Raw genomic sequence first — 19800 nt, forward strand, 5'->3', positions numbered from 1 at the left:
CCTACTGACCATTTAATCACCACTTTCCTTAACACAAATATGAAAACCTGAGCTCTTTGCTTTCTCCTGGGTAAATCATGATGATGACATACCAAGCTAAGACCAACTGATTTCGCAGAGGCTGTCCAAAATGATACACAATTATTTTGCCCCAAATGCACAGCAATTTGCCTAAAAAAGGACAAAGGTGAGACAAATGGATAAAGTTCCAGTGCCATCACCACTATCTATTACCATCAACCCCAGATGATTTCAAGGGAGGCGTTTCGGAAAACTTTAATACTTGTACAGGACTGCAGAGATCATGGAACAAGTAAACTGAGTCATTAACAAAGTATGTGGTTTTAACAAGAAATTATGAAAGAACTCGGAGTCTATTTTCAATTATATATTTTATTGAAAAATAGTTAATTTAAAATATATAATTTTTTGAAAAAAACACGTTATTGGTAAAATACTGAACTTTTCATACAAGGATCATTTTAAGTTTTACTCACTCTTACCAAAGTGGCATCTTTGTTTTACTAAACATTTTGCTTAAGAGTAGGGTCTCTAGTGCCCTCTGGTGAAACTTTATGAGATTGGGTCCAAAACGGAATTCAGGCCCTACAGCTCAGGACTGAAGAAAGTTAAACAGCAGAATTACTGCCTATTCACATTTGACAGTTGTTGCCTCTCCCATCTGCCTAGAGAAAGGCAGCCTCAAGGGAAAGTGTTCCTTCTACTGACACTCAACAAGCTCATAGCAAAAGTCCTTTCTTCCTAAGTTTTCATCGTCACTGGCTTTTTACAATTTTTTTTTATTTATTTTCAATTAAAGTTACTGTCAATATTATTTTATATTAGGTTTGGGTGTACAGCATAGTGGTTAGACATTTATATCATTTATGAAGTGATCCCCCACGCCCCCAATTAGTCTAGTGCCCACCTGGCACTATGCAGTTATTACATTACTGACTATATCCCTATGCCGTACTTTACATCCCCGTGACTATTTCGTAACTATCAATTTGTACTTCCTAATCCCCTCACCTTTTACACCCAACCCTCAAATCCCCTGCCCATCCGATTGTCACTGTCTTCTTTAAAAAAGCAAAAACATGTCTTTATAAATAGAAATAAGGGGAAAGTCTCTAAGTAATTTAGGTTATAATCTAGGCCAAAAAACCCAAAAAGGTTAATAGGACAGCATAAATTATCGACAAAGCTTAGCATGAGAGAAAGGCTATTTTGGTGGTCCCTGATTCTTCACCCTATCTTTATAACAATGGACACCTCCACTCTAGTCAACTCTGCCTCGTTTCTGGGAGAAGACGGCCGTGATCTCGGGTTTCAGAAAGCAGACTCGGTACAGGAGAGGGCCACATCTAAAACTAAACATCAGCAAAGTCTAAGTTCATTCTCCAGACCAAATAGTTTGGACTTGAGGTTCTTCAGTTCTCCTTGGATCTTATGTGCCCGTCTATTGCTGTCACGGACCTCACACAGAATGGCGAGATCCTGGTTTGCCCGGGAATTAAGAGTTGCCTAGAGATTTGAAAAAAAAGAGGAAATGGTTACAGCATATGCCAGGAGAGAGACATCAGCCATAACGACTAGGCTACACTGGCTCCTTTTTATAAGACTTTTGGCACACAGGATAGATTCAATCCTTCGTTTCTTTAGTGACTAACTAAAAGAAGGAAAACAGAGTAACATTAAAGCAGAAAAGGCATGAGACTCTCTGCTTTCCCATACAACAGGAAAGGAGCCTTGAGATAGAGATCAATGAACAATTAACAATGAGTAAAAAGATATAAACATTACTGGTAAATTTACCAAAGAATGAAAGAAAGCACCTTTTCTTTTCTATAATCAACTTTGTTTGGAATGTAGTGATCACTTAGGATATGTGAACGACTGATTAAATCTCTTTTAAGAAGGCTTTGAGGCAACTTTGATTCTAAATAAGGCTGAGTCTGAGAGGGAAAAATTACTTTATTACTCAACTACTCACTTTCCCCATTTGTAAAACAGTTTTTTTAATCTATTAGGTTGGTGCAAACATAATTGCAGTTTTTGCATTGCTGAAATTTGCCTCTGATATTGGAATACATTCTTAAATAAATGTAGTTATGTTACACATCATTTTAATGTGCATTTCTCACTTTATGTTTTTTTGCTAATGACTTATTACTTGCTGTTATTTTATATTTATTTTAGACGATGGAAATGTTAGAAAAAAAGCAAATTCGAGCGATTTTCTTATTCCAGTTCAAAACGGGTCATAAAGCAGTGGAGACAACTTGCAACATCAACAACACATTTGGCCCAGGAACTGCTAAGGAATGTACAGTGCAGTGGTGGTTCAAGAAGTTTTGCAAAGGAGATGAGAGCCTTGTGGCTGGCAATCGGAGCGTAGTGGCCAGCCATGGGAAGGTGACAATGACCAATTGAGAGCAATCATCGAAGCTGATCCTCTTACAACTACACAAGAAGTTGCCAAAGAACTCAACGTCAACCATTCTATGGTCATTTGGCGTTTGAAGCAAATTGGAAAGGTGAGAAAGCTTGATAAGTGGGTGTCTCATGAGCTGACCGCAAATTAAAAAAAACCGTCGTTTTGAAGTGTTGTCTTCTCTTATTCTACACAACGATAACAAACTATTTCTCAATCAGATTGTGATGTGCAACGAAAAGTGGATTTTATATGACAACCAGCAATGACCAGCTCAGTGGTTGGACCTAGAAGCTCCAAAGCACTTCCCAAAGCCAAACTTGCACCAAAAAAGGTCACGGTCACTGTTTGGTGGTCTGCTGCTGGTCTGATCCACTACAGCTTTCTGAATCCCAGTGAAACCATTACATCTGAGAAGTATGCTCAGCAAATCGATGAGATGCACCAAAAACTGCAATGCCTGCAGCCGGCATTGGGCAACAGAAAGGGCCCAATTCTTCTCCATGACAACGCCCGACCGCACATTGCAAAATCAATGCTTCAAAAGTTGAACAAATTGGGCTATGAAGTTTTGCTTCATCCACCATATTCACCTGACCTCTCGCCAACCACTACCACTTCTTCAAGCATCTTGACAACTTTTTGCAGGGAAAACAGTTCCACAACCAGCAGGATGCAGAAAATACTTTCCAAGAGTTCATTGAATCCCAAAGCTCGGATTTTTATGCTACAGGAATAAACAAACTTGTTTCTTGCTGGCAACAATGTATTGATTGTAATATGTGTTGATTGTAATAGTCCCCATCTTGATTAATAAAGATGTGTTTGAGCCTAGTTATAATGATTTAAAATTCACGATCCGAAACTGCAATTACTTTTGCACCAAACTAATACTTCTTGAATTGGGATAAAAATTTCTAGGTTTGACTTAGATGAAAGTATAATGATGCAGTCATTCAATTATTTCAGCCTATTTTTGTCCTCCCTCTACTGTGTCCTTGTTAAACCGATTTTAGTGAGGCTTACAGGATGGTGATCCATTAGCACCCGCCATCAGGGAAAGAGCACATCTTTCTTCATGACGTATTGTCTCACTTGTACCCCTTTTCTCCCTTTCAGTATTCAGGATCAGCAATTACCTTATAGAGCATTTGCTCCAAGTCCTTCAGTTTCTGCCGGAGAATCTTAATATCTGTCTTAAAACCTTCGACTTCCAAGATACGCCGCTTCTCCAAGGCCTCGTAGCGTTTTGTCATTACCTGTAAACGCTTCCCCATCTTGTTAGAGCGATCCTAAATTTTGGGAAATGAGAAGGCATTTATGAATGAGGGAAGCATTTCTTGAGCCATTGCACTTCCCACTCCATCATAAGTGGCCGAGAATTTTGTACCTTGAAGATCTCTCTCCTCACTCCTTCTTCCTCACGAATTCGTGCAAGTTCTTCTTCTAGGGAAATGCACTGCGTTTGGTACATGTTAGACAGCTTTTTCTCTTGTAGTAACTTATCCTTTAGCGACTGCCAGTCAAAAGGGAAAATAATTAATACTCAGTTCTATAATTTAGGTCATTCAAATAGCATTTAGGTAAAGAAAGAAAGGAAAGAAAGGATTTCCAGAAGTACAAAATGAGTTAAGGAACAAGAGAACAAGGAACTTTGGAGAACATTTGAAAGAGGATTCTCTTAACCTTTTTCTAGAGTGTACATAGTAGACATTCTTTAAAATAAGACAAATTATTTTTGGCTCTGGGAAGAGTAGATAATGGAGCTCAGAAGTATCCCAAGTAAGCATAATGATAGTCGGCCCTCCAGTAGTGCCCACAGGTTCCACATCCAGATTCAACCATGGAACAAAAATACTCCACAAAAAAGTTACACTGTTGCTGACATGTACTACCTAGTTAGGACTACTGAACATGTACAGACTTTTTTTTTCTTGTCATTATTCCCTAAATAATACAGTATAACAACTATTTTCATAGCATTTACATTGTAGTACGCATTATAAGTAGAGACAATTTAAAATATACAGGAGGATGTGCACAGGTTATACACAAATACTATTCCATCTTATATACGGGACGTGAGCATCCATGGGTTTTGGTACCTGCAGGGGGCGGAACCAATCCCCTGCAGATACCAAGAGACTACTGTATACGTTTGGGACACATTAATGAAGTTCTTCTTTAAAAAGGAAGAAACATCAACAATGCTTACTATACATGTTCCACTGAGTACCCAGAATGATCTTTAAAAATCCAAATCAGATCATGTTACTTCCTTACATACAGGCCCAGGGGAAGAGCATTCCAGGCGAAGGAAGAGCCAGTTTAAAGGCCCTGGAGTATGTTTAAGGAGAAGGATGTCATGGTTATAGAGAAACAAGCAAGGAGGAAGTAGAACACAAAAGGAGATTCGAGTGAGCAGCTGCCAATCACGCAGCGCCACCCCTCCAACCTCCTTGGGTACCACTTCCTCCTTGAGCATACTCTGGTTGAAATTTGCTCTTCTCCTACGTCTGTATGGCAAGCTCAGTCCCATTTTTCTGGTCTCAGTAAAAACACCAGACTTAAGAGTATCCTAGTGCTTCTCTACAGAACTAGACTTCCAGTAACTACATATAATCTTCAAATACTCCTTTTAAATCCTTAATACCTTTTTAAAAATAATCTATCATTTTCTTGGTTGTTAATGTTTCTGTTCTTTATCATCCATTAACATGTAAATGCCATGAAGGCAGACCTGATCTAACTTTACTGCTGTAGCCCCAGAGCCTAGTCCCTAGTAGGAGTGAAATAAATATTTGTTGAATGAATGAACCAAGTTTCATTTTCTAAATCCCCAAACACTGTAAAGAGCTACTCTTTGAAACCTATTTCTTGAGGTTGTTACTATATCTGCTTACTGTACCGTATGGATCTTGTATGACAATTCTTAGGTTCTTTGGAGTTCTGAGTTTTTTCAACTCTTCCAGAAAAACACACAATTTTTTTAAGATATACGGAAACTACCTTAACGTATTCATTTTGCTTATAATGACTCTCATGAACTGGCCAAACTTTTCCAATTTTATCTTCTTTCTTCTTACACTGTACCCTGTATTGCTTAATCTTTGACATCAAATGATCCTTTTCAAGCATCCACGACTTCTCCTTATTTTGGTTTTCAAATCTGAGTTGCAAAAAGTCTTTGGTGCTCTCATAGAGCAGTTCCTGGGTGTGATGGAGACTATGAAAGAAAGCACAAACGTGGACATGCAGATGTATACACAGCAAGAGGACATACAGTTATTCCAAATAAAGGTATGTTCTTTAAAAATTGTACAATATGGAAATTCTGTAAAATATTACTAGCAGTTTTTAAAATATGCTTAATCTGCTCACTGGGAATCTTACATTTTTTTAACTAGACCAACTATAACGTATATACCCATACTCACTGGTTTACAGACTGGTCTTTACAGATATTTTCCCGAGTGCTAATTTCAGGTTATGTAATTAGAAGGACTATAGACATATTCACACAGTCTGCGTAAATATGGACTCTTCCCAGGCACTAGACTTTGTAATAAAGAACGAAACCATGGTGTTCTGATGACAGTAACACAAGTTCTAAAATGTCAAACCCAGTTTTGCTTTTTTTGTTTATGCTGTGCTCCACACGTAACTGCCTGACAGCAAAGCTTGTCTTCTTTTCAAGAGCAACTTCCTCTATGAAATCACCTCGACAACTTTAGCCCACTTCATTTCTTCATTCTCTGAAATTCTTTATCAGTTTAAATCTATACTCTTGTGTTATAATCCAACACTTGCTTCTATACTGTGTCACGTTTTAACGGTCGACATGCGTGTTTATCAACCTGAGTGAAAGTGTACACTTATGTATCATTCATTTCTGCCCTGCAACCATCAGACTGTCAAGGATAGCAGCAATTACTGGACATGTACAGGGTACTAAATAGATTCCTGCTGACGACTGAGATTTAGGAATAGACAAATAATGTTTCTACCTTCAACTAAGAATATCCCTAGAAGTAAACAACCCATCAGTTTAACAACACTTAGAAAAATACTGTCTCAAATAATCAAACTGCTTGTTTGCAAAGAGTATTAAGTACTGTGAGGCAATCACTGTAATTTTCCACTGAACAAATGTCAGATCCACTTAGTTATTTTCATGAGTAATAGAGTACACACATAAGGGGAAAATGATAGCATAATGCTAGGTACAAAGGAGAGTAACTGTCAGCAGATGGGAAAAAAACCCCGTGTGTGTGTGTGTGTGTGTGTGTATATATATAAAATTATTTATATACACACACACTCATATATATGTATGTATGTATATATCAGGTATATGTATGTGTGTATAAAGGAGAGATTGATTCAATTACCACAAGGCTATTTCTTACTTTCAATGAGTTATTTTATTCTATCTGACATTATGTTCTCAATTACAAACTGGGAAAGCATGGTCTTGTTAACGTACAACTGGTTTGAAAGTGACACTGAAAGGTCAGTCATTAATGGTTTTGGATTTCATGCCATTCAATATCCTTAGGATGATGTAATAGAAAGAACTGATCATGTACTCAGATATGCAGATGATGCTAAACTAGGATGGTTACTAATATTCTGGAAGACAAATATAAAATTACAAATTACTGTGACAAAAAAATATTGTTCCCTTAGGCTAGGGGGGGAGGGGGAACAAGGACATAATTACAGTAGATGGTGATAAGTGCCATCATAGTGCTAATCTTTATGGGAATGTGGAGGAAGAAAAAATTCTGCCCGGGGAAGTCTTCAGAGAAGGGGTGACATTGCATAACAAGGTACCTGCCACATACCAAGTGTTCCATAAACAACAGATTTTACTAGTTTGGCTGAAGGACAAAGTGAACTACAGTGACAGAAAACGAGGTGAGACTGAAAGGTTAACTTGGTGCCAGGTGACAATGCATGCTAAGGTATCAGGACTTTATCGTAAGCCAAACAGGGAGCTATCAAATGTTTCTCACCAGCTGATAAGTCCTAATGGAGGACCTACCTCGTAACAATGAGGAGGACTACTAAGAGGGAACAGAGATAGGAAGAACACTTACATTATTGCAACAATTTAAATAAGAATATCAGTTGAACCAATATAGTAAGAGTGAGAGGGCAGAGAATGGATTTGAGAGGCTTCTCAGGGTTACACTTGATAGGGTTTGGAATTAGGGAATAAGAGTGGCGAGTTGAAGATAATTCTGAGGTTTCAAGCTTGGGAAATTGGATGGATGTGATATCATTAAACTAAATGAGGAAAACAATGAAGTAGTAGGTTTGAGAGGGCGGAAGGAGTGCTTGTTGGGACAGAGAAACAGTTTGGTCTCAATCTTGCTAATTTGAGGTGTTCAAACATATTCAACCGAAGATGTCACAGCACAGGTCTGGCCACTGGAGCCAGACAAAAGGCTGAGGCGGGTTAGATAGGGAGAAGAACCAAAAAAGACAGGTGCTGCAGAAATCCAGGGAGATTAATTTCAAAGAGGGAGTGATCAGGTGTCAAATGCACAGAAAGATACTAATTATATATAATGAGAACTGTAAAGAGGTAACTGGTCAGAGAAATTAAGAAGTCACTGATGACCTTACAAAGGGCATGCTTAGTAAAATGGTGGGAATGAAATAATACTGCAGAAAGGTGAGGGAAGGCAGGTAGGTAAGGAACCAAAGCTGAGTACAGAGAGTTTGTGTTTTTTTTTGTACAAGTATATAAAGTCATATTTTTCCATACTAATGAAAGGCCAAATAAAAGAAAAGGGTCCCGGTAGCTCAGGTGGTTGGAGCGCTGTGCTCCTAATGAATGCTGAGGTAACCAGTTCTATTCCCACACTGGCCAGTGAGCTGCGCCCTCTACAACTAAGATTGTGAACAACAGCTCTCCCTGGAGCTGGGCTGCCATGAGCAGCCGGAGGTTGGCGTGAGCCGCCGTGGGCTGCTGTGAGCACCGTGTGCCACCGTGAGTGGCCGGCAACTGCCATGGTCTGCTATGTGCTGCCGTGTGCCACCGTGAGCGGCTGGCAGCCAACGTGAGCAGCCAAGAGCTGCCATGAGCTGCTATGAGCAGCTGACCAGTGACCAACTGCCTCGGCCAGGGGGAGCGCAAGGCTCATGATACCAGCATGGGCCAGGGAGCTGTGTCCTACACAACTAGACTGAGAAACAACGGCTTGAACTGGAGTTGGGGGAGAAGGCAGAAGGGGAAAACAAAAAAGAGTCTCATTATATTGAGTCAGATAAGATATCAGTGGATAAAAGAACATTTCTGAATCAGTGATCAAACTAAACACTAAAATGGGTTTAATAGAGTATGTGAAATACCCACCAGCTCTTCAAGGAAACAGTCAACAGCATTCCTAGAAAAGTCTGGATACCCACCTACACAGAGGCAGGGGTGTCTGATGAGGACAGTTTTTGCAAGGTCCCTTTCAGTTTCATGATCCTGTGCTGCTAAAAGTGCGGAACTGTTAACTTTTAAGCCACTCAGAAAATTTTTTGAATCTGTTACGTACAGCTTTATTTTTTATTTTTTAAAGATTTTATTGGGGAAGGGGAACCGGATTTTATTGGGGAACAGTGTGTATTTCCGGGACTTTTTCCCAGGACTTATCAGCTCCATCCAAGTCAGGTTGTCCTTTTAGTCTTAGTTGTGGAGGGCGCAGCTCAGCTCCAGGTCCAGTCGCTGTTGTTAGTTGCAGGGGGCACAGCCCACCATCCCTTGCGGGAGTCTAACCGGCAACCTTATGGTTGAGAGCCCGCACTCCAACCAACTGAGCTATCTTGGCCACCCGGGAGCTGAGCGGCAGCCCATTGACTTCATCCTAGTTGCAGAGAGCGCAGCTCGCTGGCCCATGTGGAAATCGAACTGGCAGCCCTGTTGCCCAGAGCTCGCGCTCTAACCAACTGAGCCACCCGTCCGCCCCCATATAGCTTTCTTGAACACTCACTTTTTGGTAAGCTCTTTGATTCTGTCCTGATTTCTCTGGTGATGAACTTGTATTTCCTCAAGGCGAATCCGTCTGTCCTCCATAAGCCCTTCAACTTGCTCTTTAGAAAGTCTGGTCTGTTCTTCCAGCTGAGCCTGCAGTGCTTCCACCTAGATAGGCCACGGGGGAAGTGTCCAGTCCTGCCTCGCTTCCACTCATTTCTTAACTCTACAAGTGAGCCTTTCTCCAGAAAAATTTAAAAACAAACCAAAAACCCACAAACAAACAAAAGCACAGCAGCAAAACAAATAGAAGAAAAGCCTCAACTATGTTCTTCATTTAGTGTCACAAATGAGGTTAGGCGACACAAGAAAAGACTGCTCACACGCAGCGAAGCACCGACATCACACAGAGACAGCTAGAAAATCCGTTTCCCCACCCCAAGACTCTCACCTCTTCCCGACAGCCCTTTTTGGACTTTCAGGACTGTCTCACTTTTAAGACTCCTGACTTGCATAGAAATAGAATGACTCTTTTCGTTTTTAATTTAAAGAGTGGAACAAAGTGAGTATAATGTAACTTCCTTCTCTGAGTCTGGCTATCATGACTCCAAATGGAGATACTGGCTACACGTACAACCTGTCATTTAAATCAACAGAGCCTCCTGAGAATGACAGGAACTTGAGGGCAATGAGATGAAAGATCATGGTTGCAAATGACACACAATTACCAAGTGGTAAGAGGGTGATTCATTACTTCCTTAGAACATATGCACTAAATAAACTGATATACCCCTAAAGGTTGATCTATTAGCACAGACAGCTGCAAGTCTATTTATCCCCCAGGCCAACCACAAAGGGAATTCTTACTGTATGATGGTTTTGTTGCCTAGGGCATAGCATATAAGCGGGATGAACTGAAGGTTCAGAATAGCATCTCTAGAATGGTTGAATACAGAATAATGGTTGTAAAATATAATCTGCTATAAATTAGGAATATTCTCAATTTTAATTACATGATGCCTAGATGTAACGTGTACAAGGAGATACTTATACGCTAATGAAGGTATGTCACACAACCTTCCACAACCAGTTGGACAGAAACTGTTTTGGTCTGACAAAATAAATTCTTTACCTGTAGGATCAGTGTTTGTATATCTCTTTGGTATTGCTCAGAACTTTCTTCCTTCTCTCTCACTGCTGGTTTTCTTTTGCTTACTTTACAATCTAAAAGAGAAAAAAAAATGAAGACCTTTACTTAGCTTTTCTTTCTGATATTCGAGTATCAGCATTACCTTTGCAGACTTCATTTTCATTTATCTATAAGAGAAGGAAAGGAAGAAAAAGGAAAACATACAATAATTCCAGTGCTTAATTTTTCAATAAGGGAACTCTGCTAGGATGTCACCTGGATAATAATATCCATCTTTCTGAAGAATAAACTACTAAATTTTCCTTTGGAGTCGTATCTATTTTCTTTGCAGTCTTATTTAATCAGAAAGGGTAAGGAATAAGAAAAACTAAACCTAAACATTTTGGTTATGATGTTATCACCCAATTTTTAAAAGACAAAATTATTTTACAAATAAGCAACACTAAAATTGCATGGAACAAAATGTATTTCCTTGGATAATTCAAGAAGCTCATGCTAAGAGAGTAGATCTTAAAAGTTCTCATCACAAGAAAAAAAAATTAAAACTATGTGTAGTGATAGATGGTAACTAGACTTTATCATGGTGATCACTTCCTACTACCGTGTTTCCCCAAAAATAAGACCTAGCTGGACCATCAGCTCTAATGCGTCTTTTGGAGCAAAAATTAATATAAGACCCGGTCTTATGATAGATAAGACTGGGTCTTGTATCATAGTGAAATAAGACCAGGTCTTATATTAACTTTTGCTCCAAAAGACGCATTCAAGTTGATGATCTGACTAGGTCTTATTTTTGGGAAAACACGATATATACAAATATCAAATCATTATGTTGTACACTTGAAACTAATATAGTATTATGTGTCAGTTATATATCAGTAGAAAGAAAGGGAGGGAGGGAGAAAGGGAGGGAGGAAATTGGGATTTCCATTAAAAGAGAGTGAGAAAATGACTGAGACTTAGAGAGGCTAAGTAATATTTTGTGATTCCAGCGCTGTCCAAATTTTGTTTCATGACTTATCACCGTAAGCATGTTAATTATATATTTATTTCTACTCTATTAAAACATCATGGAAAGGTTTTAAAAAAGGTCAGTAAGATCTTAGACTACCATTCATTATCACTGTACAGTAAGAAAAAGTTTCTAATTTGCAGTTTTTGAATTCTGAATCAATGAGAATTTATAATATGCTTGGTACCTGCTCTGACAGCTGACGATTCATTCTGTTCACATATACCTACAGCCTTCATAGTCTTTTGGAGAATGGTGACCTGAAAAAGCAAAAAGAAGGTATAGAAATAGCCTTCTTGTAAATGTAACTTTTTAGCTTTAGTTCCACGGATCAAACACGATTCATAAATGAAATGGTCAAAACTGACAAAATCATATGAGAACGTCATACATATGAGACAAAGGAGACAAAGTAACAAATTGGATAAAACCCAGGATTGGTGATTTAAACTAAAAAAGTAAAACTTCAGGGTAATTTAGCAATACCTGCTTTAAAAAAGGGGTCTCTGACAAGGGTCTTTAGGAAAGTGCTGGAAACACCGAAGTATACACATGTAAATATACATGCTCACTGAGGCACTGTTCATAGAAGTGAAAAAATGAAATCATATATACACATATAAATATTTCTATATGGATGGAAAAAGAACTTTATCTTTGGAATACAGATTATGGGAGCCACTACTTTTAGGGTAGAATTCTGTGTGTTTGTTTTTAACAAAGACCCTGCATTACTTTTGTAATCGGTATAAATGAAGATTACAAAAGAAACCTGAGTATTGAAACTTGCTCCCACATTAAGTCTGCTCCCGTTTTCCTCTCTCATCTCATCTAAAACACATATTCCTCTGTGCTTTAGGTTTCCAAGTCGTTAAATGGGTAAAGAGTGCTACTTCCCAAGGATTTTGAAGAAAAAGAATAAAATCATAAAGCTCTTTGTAATTATAGAAAATGCTTTGTAAACAGGTAGACACAGGAGGGAGTATGATAGCTAATTCTCCTAACTTTAGCAAGCACCAAAATTGCTCTGATTCTGGACCCTAGCCTGTATTCTGAAAAAGCCATGTTTACCCTGCTGTCTGCACCAAATATTACTTACTTTGTTGGGAGGCTCCTTGTAAAAATAGGTCACTTCTCCAGTGTCTGTTCCCACAAGAGCCAAGAGAGTCTGAATCTTTTTCTTGTCTTCTAGCTCCCTGCAATTCTCATAGAGAGTAAGCACACATTGTGTCCACAGTAAGTAAAATTTTCTGTTTGAAGGATCTCCCTTCTGACTTTTTAAAATAGCCTCAAATTAAAATTGAATAGGATTTATCTAGACCTCAGCTCTAATTTTTAAAACACCAGGTACTTACATTTAGTAATTCAGAGCGAAGTGGCCAGAAACGAATTTCTCAGTTCTAGAAATGCAGTAGATGCTGGGGTACACTGCTCAGGTTCTCCTCCCACGACTGATGGGTTCATTCCCCCAACTGCCAGCAACATTGCAAACTGATGGCTCACAGCTCAATCTGTCCCCAGAACTGCCATGGGTTGAGAGGGCCTGCCTTACCTAATTACATGCCTAAGGGACAGCCTGCACCCAGTGCCTGGCTAATGAGGGATATGAAAGCCAAATCTCCTTGCCTCAATTCAAGATATTTCAGAAGGGTCTTCCCAACTTTAGAGCGCCCTGTGGTATTGGCTGAGTCTGGGTGTAACTAAAGCACAGTTCAACCTCTGCCCAATCAGACTTGCCTTATTCCCTCATAGGAAGTTATTCCTGAGAGCACTCCCCAAGAAATCTCCTGCAAGTAAATCTCCTCTGTTTCCCAGGGAACCCAACGTAAGACAGTTATATCAGAAATGGAGCAAGGGGGGCCAGCCCGGTGGCTCAGGTGGTTAGAGCTCCATGCTCCTAACTCCGAAGGCTGCCAGTTCGATTCCCACATGGGCCAGTGGGCTCTCAATCACAAGGTTGCTGGTTCAACTCCTCGAGTCCTGCAAGGGATGGTGGGCAGCGCTCCCTGCAACTAAGATTGAACATGGCACCTTGAGCTGAGCTGCCTCCCGGATGGCTCAGTTGGTTGGAGCGTGGGCTCTCAACCACAAGGTTGCCGGTTCGAGTCCCGCAAGGGATGGTGGGCAGCGCGCCCCTGCAACTAAGATTGAACACAGCACCTTGAGCTGAGCTGCCGCTGAGCTCCCAGATGGCTCGGTTGGTTGGAGTGCATCCTCTCAACCACAAGGTTGCCGGTTCGACTCCCGCAAAGGATGGTGGGCAGCGCCCCCTGCAACTAGCAACGGCAACTGGACCTGGAGCTGAGCTGCGCCATCCACAACTAAGACTAAAAGGACAACAACTTGAAGCTGAACGGCACCCTCCACAACTAAGATTGAAAGGACAACAACTTGACTTGGAAAAAAAGTCCTGGAAATACACACTGTTCCCCAATAAAGTCCTGCTCCCCTTCCCCAATAAAAATCTTGGGGAAAAAAAAAACAAAGGAAAGAAATGGAGCAAGGAAGCAAACTCTAAACTCTAAAATGAGATTTCAGAGCCTGTGATATGGAGATGATTTATAGGATACAATGTTCTCAGCAACAAGACAGATGGGTCAACACGGTATAGCTTAAACAATTAAAATAAATCAAAGATGGAGAGAGGCTGAGTGCTGTGCCCCACATAAAAATCATGATCTCTGACCCATTTTCCACATCTCAGCCAGTTTTAAAACCCAGGGACTATTACCTGAAGGAGGAACTAGGTCTCCCAGAAGGTAGGACCCGGTGACACCACAGTAAATGTACACAGTAATAATCCCCTTACCCCCCCATCCTTCCCCAAAGGGCCTAGGGCCAATTATTCAAGTAATTGTACATGGGGCAAAAGGAAATACACAGGCATTCCAAAGAAGACTAGATATGGTCTGAGTTCACATTGACACCTGGTGACCCAAAGCATTATCACAAGATTGGGGCTATGGGGACCATGGAATAAATGAAATTTTGGCCCAGGTCCAGCTCACAATAGGTCCACTGGATCCAATTATGGTCATTTCCCCCATCTCCAAATGAATAACTGGAATGAACACATTTGATAGTTGGATAAACCTCCAAATTGGTTTCTTGGCTTCTGGGTTAAGGCAAGTAGAGGCCTCTGAAACTGCCCCTCATCACCCCAGCCAAGATGATAAATAAAGACCTAAAGGATACAGGGGTGGAGGTCTCCATCAGACCCTCATTTCCCTCACAAGTATGACCTATGCAACACCAGGTGGGTACCAGTACACTAGTACAAAGTAGGTCCCAATTGCAGGCACTGTGTCAGACGTAATATTTGCTAGAGCAGATTAACCTGGACTTGGGTACGTGGTATGTGGCTACTGATTAAGCTAAGGTATTCCTGTCCATTCCTAAAAAAGCCACAAGCAGTTCTCAGTCACGTGATGAACAACATTATTTGTTGTAGTCTTTCTTTAGGACCATTGTTAACTTTTCTGCTCTTTATCCAATCAGTCCGGAGGGACCAGGATCTGGCCATTCTACAGATCACATTTGTTCACTATTGATGATATCACATTAAATCAGAGTGGATAGATATGAAATGGCAAGTGCATTAGGACCCTTGGTAAGATACACGTGCTTAAGAGTGTTGGAGGTAAACCTTACAAAGCATATCAGTGAAGTTTTAGGGGTCCAATTTAGGCATGCCAGGATATTCCCTTGAGAATAAAGGACAAATTATTGCATCTCACACCTACCACTACCAAGAAGGAAGCATAATTCTGAGAAAGACTCTTCAGGTTCTAGACACATGTTCCATACTTTGGAATACTGCTCTGGCCCACACATCAAGTGACATGGAAGACGAGATTTCAATGTGGCTCAGAGTTGAAATACAGAAGTTCTGCATCAGGTCAAGGCTAAAACTATTAAGGAGACTGAATCAGTAATCAAAAACCTCCTGACAGGGCCGGCCCAGTGGCTCAGGCAGTTAGAGCTCCATGCTCCTAACTCCGAAGGCTGCTGGTTCGATTCCCACATGGGCCAGTGGGCTCTCAACCACAAGGTTGCTGGTTCAACTCCTGGAGTCCGGCAAGGGATGGTGAGCTCTGGTGGGCTTCGCCCCCTGCAACTAAGATTGAACATGGCACCTTGAGCTGAGCTGCCGCTGAGCTCCCAGATGGCTCAGTTGGTTGGAGTGCGTCCTCTCAACCACAAGGTTGCCAATTCAATTCCTCGACTCCCACAAGGGATGGTGGGCAGCGCCCCCTGCAACTAAGATTGAACACGGCACCTTGAGCTGAGCTGCCGCTGAGCTCCCAGATGGCTCAGTTGGTTGGAGCGCGGGCTCTCAACCACAAGGTTGCCACTTCGATTCCTCGACTCCCGCAAGGTGGGCTGTGCCCCCTGCAACTAGAAATGGCAACTGGACCTGGAGCCGAGCTGCGCCCTCCACAACTAAGACTGGAAGGACAACAACTTGAAGCTGAACGGCACCCTCCACAACTAAGATTGAAAGGACAACAGCTTGACTTGGAAAAAAGGCCTAGAAGTACACACTGTTCCCCAACAAAGTCCTGTTCCCCTTCCCCAATAAAATCTTTAAAAAAAAAAAGAAAAGAAAAAAAACCTCCTGACAAACGAAAACCCTGGACCTGACGGCTTCACTAGTGTATTACACCAAACATTTAAAGGACTAATGTCAACCATTCCCAAACTTTTCCAAAAATTGAAGAAGAGGCAGCACCACCTATCTCATTCTATGAGGCCAGCATTGTCCTGATACCAAAGCCAGACAAAGACATTACAGGAAAGCTACTACAGACTAATATCCCTTTTGAACATTGATGCAAAAATCCTCAACAAAATACCAGCAAACCAAATTCAGCAGCAAAATAAAAGGATTATACGCCATGATTAAGTGGAATTTATTCCTGGAAAGCATGCATAGTTCAATATATGAAAATCAATCAATGTGATACAGCAAATTAACAGAATGAAGGGGAAAAAAACACAATCATCAATTAATACAGAAAATGCATTTGACAACATTCTACACCGTTTTGTGATATACGAGTTCTGACAATTAAGTTCATGAACTTGTTGCAACGCTGTTGCTAACCTTTTATTGATATCAGGGGGATTATTCATTATGAATTTGTACCAACTGGACAGTTAACCAAGTTTACTATTTGGAAGTGCTGAAAAGACTGTGTGAAAAAGTTCGACGACCTGAGCTTTTTGCCAACAATTCAAGGCTCTTGCATCATGACAATGCACCAGCTCACACGGCACTGTCTTTGAGGGAGTTTTTAGCCAGTAAATAAATATTAGAACACCCTCCCTACTCACCTGATCTGGCCCCCAATGACTTCTTTCTTTACTCAAAGAGAAAGGAAATATTGACAGGAAGACATTTTGATGACATTCAGGACATCCAGGGTAATATGATGACAGCTCTGAAGGCCATTACAGAAAAATAGTTCCAAAATTGCTTGGAAGGGTTGACTAGGGGCTGGTGTCAGTGCATAGCTTCCCAAGGGGAGGACTTCGAAGGTGACTGTAGTGATATTCAGCAATGAGGTGTGTAGCACTTTTTCTAGGATGAGTTTGTGAACTTAATTGTCTGACCTTCGTAAACGCTCAACAAACTAGGAATAGAAGGAAACAACTTCTACAAAATAAAAGTCATATATGAAAAAGACCACAGCAAAGTCAATGGTGAAAGACAAAGTTTTTCTCTAAGATCAAGAACAAGACAAAGATGCCCACTTTCACAACTTCTATTTAACACAGTACTGGAAGTCCTAACCAGAGCAAATAGGCAAGGAAAAGAACGAAAAGACATGCAGATTGGAACGGAAGAGTAAAATTACCTTTGTTCAAGATGACACGATCTTGTATGTAGAAAACCTTATGGGTTCCACCACAAGCAAGCAAACAAACCACAAGACACAACTCTTAGAACTGATAAGTGAATTCAGCAAAGTAGAGCACAAATTCAACATGCAGAAATCAGCCACATTTCTGTACACTACAAGGAATAATCCAAAAGGAAATTAAGAAAATAATAATTCAATTCACAATAGCATCAAAAAGAATAAAATACTTAGGAATTAAAATAGTCATGGAAGTAAAAGACTTGTACACTGAAAACAGTGCTGAAAGAAATTAAAGAACACATAAATAAATGGAAAGACATCCCATGTCCAGGGATTGGAAGACTTAATACTAAGTTGTCAAGATTACCCAAAGCAATCTGTAGATAGATTCAGTGCAATTCCTATAAAAATACCAATGACGTTTTTTGCAGAAATAAAAAAATCCATCCTAAAATTCATATGGAATCTCTGGAGACTCCAATGTCAAAACAATCTTGAAAAAGAACAAAGTTGGAGGACTCACACTTCCTGATTTCAAAACTTACTACACAGCTGCAGCAATCAAAACAGTGTGGTACTGGCATAATGACAGACATGTAGATCAATGGAATAGAGAGCCCAGAAATAAGTCCTACGTATATGGTCAAATGATCTTCAAATTTCAATGGGGAAAAGACAGTCTTTTCAACACCTGGTGCTAGGAAAACTGCATATCCATGTGCAAAAGAATGAAGTCGCACCCTTACCTAACACCATGTACAAAGATTATCTCAAAATGGATCAAAGACTTAAATGTAAGAGGTAAAATTATAAAACTCTCAGAAGAAAAAATAGTGATATTGGAGGCAACGATTCCTTGAATATGACACCAAAAGCAGAAGCAAGGAAAGCAAAAATATGAAAATTGGACCTACAAAAATTAAAAACTTTTGTGCATCAAAGAACACAATCAACACAGTAAAATGGCAACCTTCAGAATAGAAGAAAACATTTGCAAATCACTTATCTGATCAGGGATTAACATCGAAAATATATAAAGAACTCTTAAAACTAAACAACAAAAGCAAACAACCCAGTTCAAAAATGGGCAAAGGACTTGCATAGCCATTTCTCTAAAGATATACAAATGACTAATCAGCACGTGAAAAATGCTCAACATCACTAATTAGGGAAATGCAAATCAAAACAACAAGATACCACTTCACACCCAGTATGATGGCTATTATTAAAAAAATAGAAAACAAGTGTTGATGTGCATGTGAAGAAACTGAAACCTTTGTGCACTGCTGATGGGATGTAAAATGGTGCAGACAGTGTCACAAAATTAGCATCTGATCCAGCAATTCCACTTCTGGGTAAATACACAAAAGAACTGAAAGCAGGAACTCAAACAGGTATTTGGGCACCAATATTTATAGCAGTGTTATTCACAATAGTTAGCAGGTGGAAACGACTCAATTGTCCACCTACAGATGAATGGATAAACAAAATGTGATATGTCCATACAATGGAATACTATTTAGCCTTAAAAAGGAATGAAATTCTGACATATGCTACAATGTGGATGAACCTTGAAAACATTATGCTAAGTGAAATAAGCCAGACACAAAAGGCAACATACTATATGATTCTACTTTTCTGAGGTTACTAGAATAGTCCAACACATAGAGACAAAGCAGAATAGTGGTTACTAAGGGCTAAGAGGAGGGGGAATTATTGTTTAATGGGTAGAGCTTCTGTATGAGATGATGAGAAAGTTCTGGAAATGTACAGTGGGGTATGGCTGCACAAAAATGTGAATGTACTTAATGTTACCTAACTATACACTTAAAAATGACTAAAATGGGGGCAGCCACATGGCTCAGTTGGTTAGAGCGCGAGCTCTGAACAACAGGGCTGCCAGTTCAATTCCCACATGGCCAGTGAGCTGCACCCTCCACAACTAGATTGAAGAAAACGAGCTGATGCTGAGCTTCCGGAGGGGCAGACAGATGGCTCAGTTGGTTAGAGAGCAATCTCTCAACCACAAGGTTGCTGTTTCAATTCCCCATGGGATGGTGGGCTGCGCCCCCAGCAACCAAAGATTGAAAACGGTGATTGGATTTGGAGCTGAGCTGCGCCCTCCATAACTAGATTGAAGGACACTGACTTGGAGCTGATGGGCCCTAGAGAAACACACTGTTCCCCAATATAACCCCCTCCAAAAAAGTAATTGCGGTTTTTGCAATTTTTAAAACAAACAAACAAATGACTAAAATGGTCAATTTTATGTTAAGTGTATTTTATCAGAACTAAAAAGAAGTGCACTGTGCTGGAGGCTGTGCAGCACCGCTCAGATGCCACCATCAGGACCAAGAAGCCCCC

General features: G+C 40.2%; 1 protein-coding gene across 2 annotated transcripts in view; it reads right to left on the reverse strand.

Annotated features, from left to right (window-relative positions):
• Nucleotides 1–373: 373 nt before the first annotated feature.
• The window catches only part of CCDC77 (coiled-coil domain containing 77), a 29499-nt gene continuing 10072 nt past the window's right edge, over nucleotides 374–19800 (reverse strand). For both annotated transcript variants that reach the window (XM_019711336.2, XM_019711335.2), the window contains exons 5-12: nucleotides 12669–12765; nucleotides 11757–11829; nucleotides 10540–10631; nucleotides 9427–9575; nucleotides 5447–5663; nucleotides 3828–3953; nucleotides 3577–3729; nucleotides 374–1527 (exon numbers count right to left, since the gene is read on the reverse strand). In XM_019711336.2, the coding sequence (XP_019566895.2) occupies nucleotides 1381–1527; nucleotides 3577–3729; nucleotides 3828–3953; nucleotides 5447–5663; nucleotides 9427–9575; nucleotides 10540–10631; nucleotides 11757–11829; nucleotides 12669–12765 (1054 nt within the window). In that variant the 3' untranslated portion in view covers nucleotides 374–1380. The remainder of the gene's footprint in view (nucleotides 1528–3576; nucleotides 3730–3827; nucleotides 3954–5446; nucleotides 5664–9426; nucleotides 9576–10539; nucleotides 10632–11756; nucleotides 11830–12668; nucleotides 12766–19800) is intronic.

The sequence above is a fragment of the Rhinolophus sinicus genome, linkage group LG02, assembly GCF_036562045.2.
Source record: "Rhinolophus sinicus isolate RSC01 linkage group LG02, ASM3656204v1, whole genome shotgun sequence".
NCBI classification, from domain to species: Eukaryota; Metazoa; Chordata; class Mammalia; order Chiroptera; family Rhinolophidae; genus Rhinolophus; species Rhinolophus sinicus.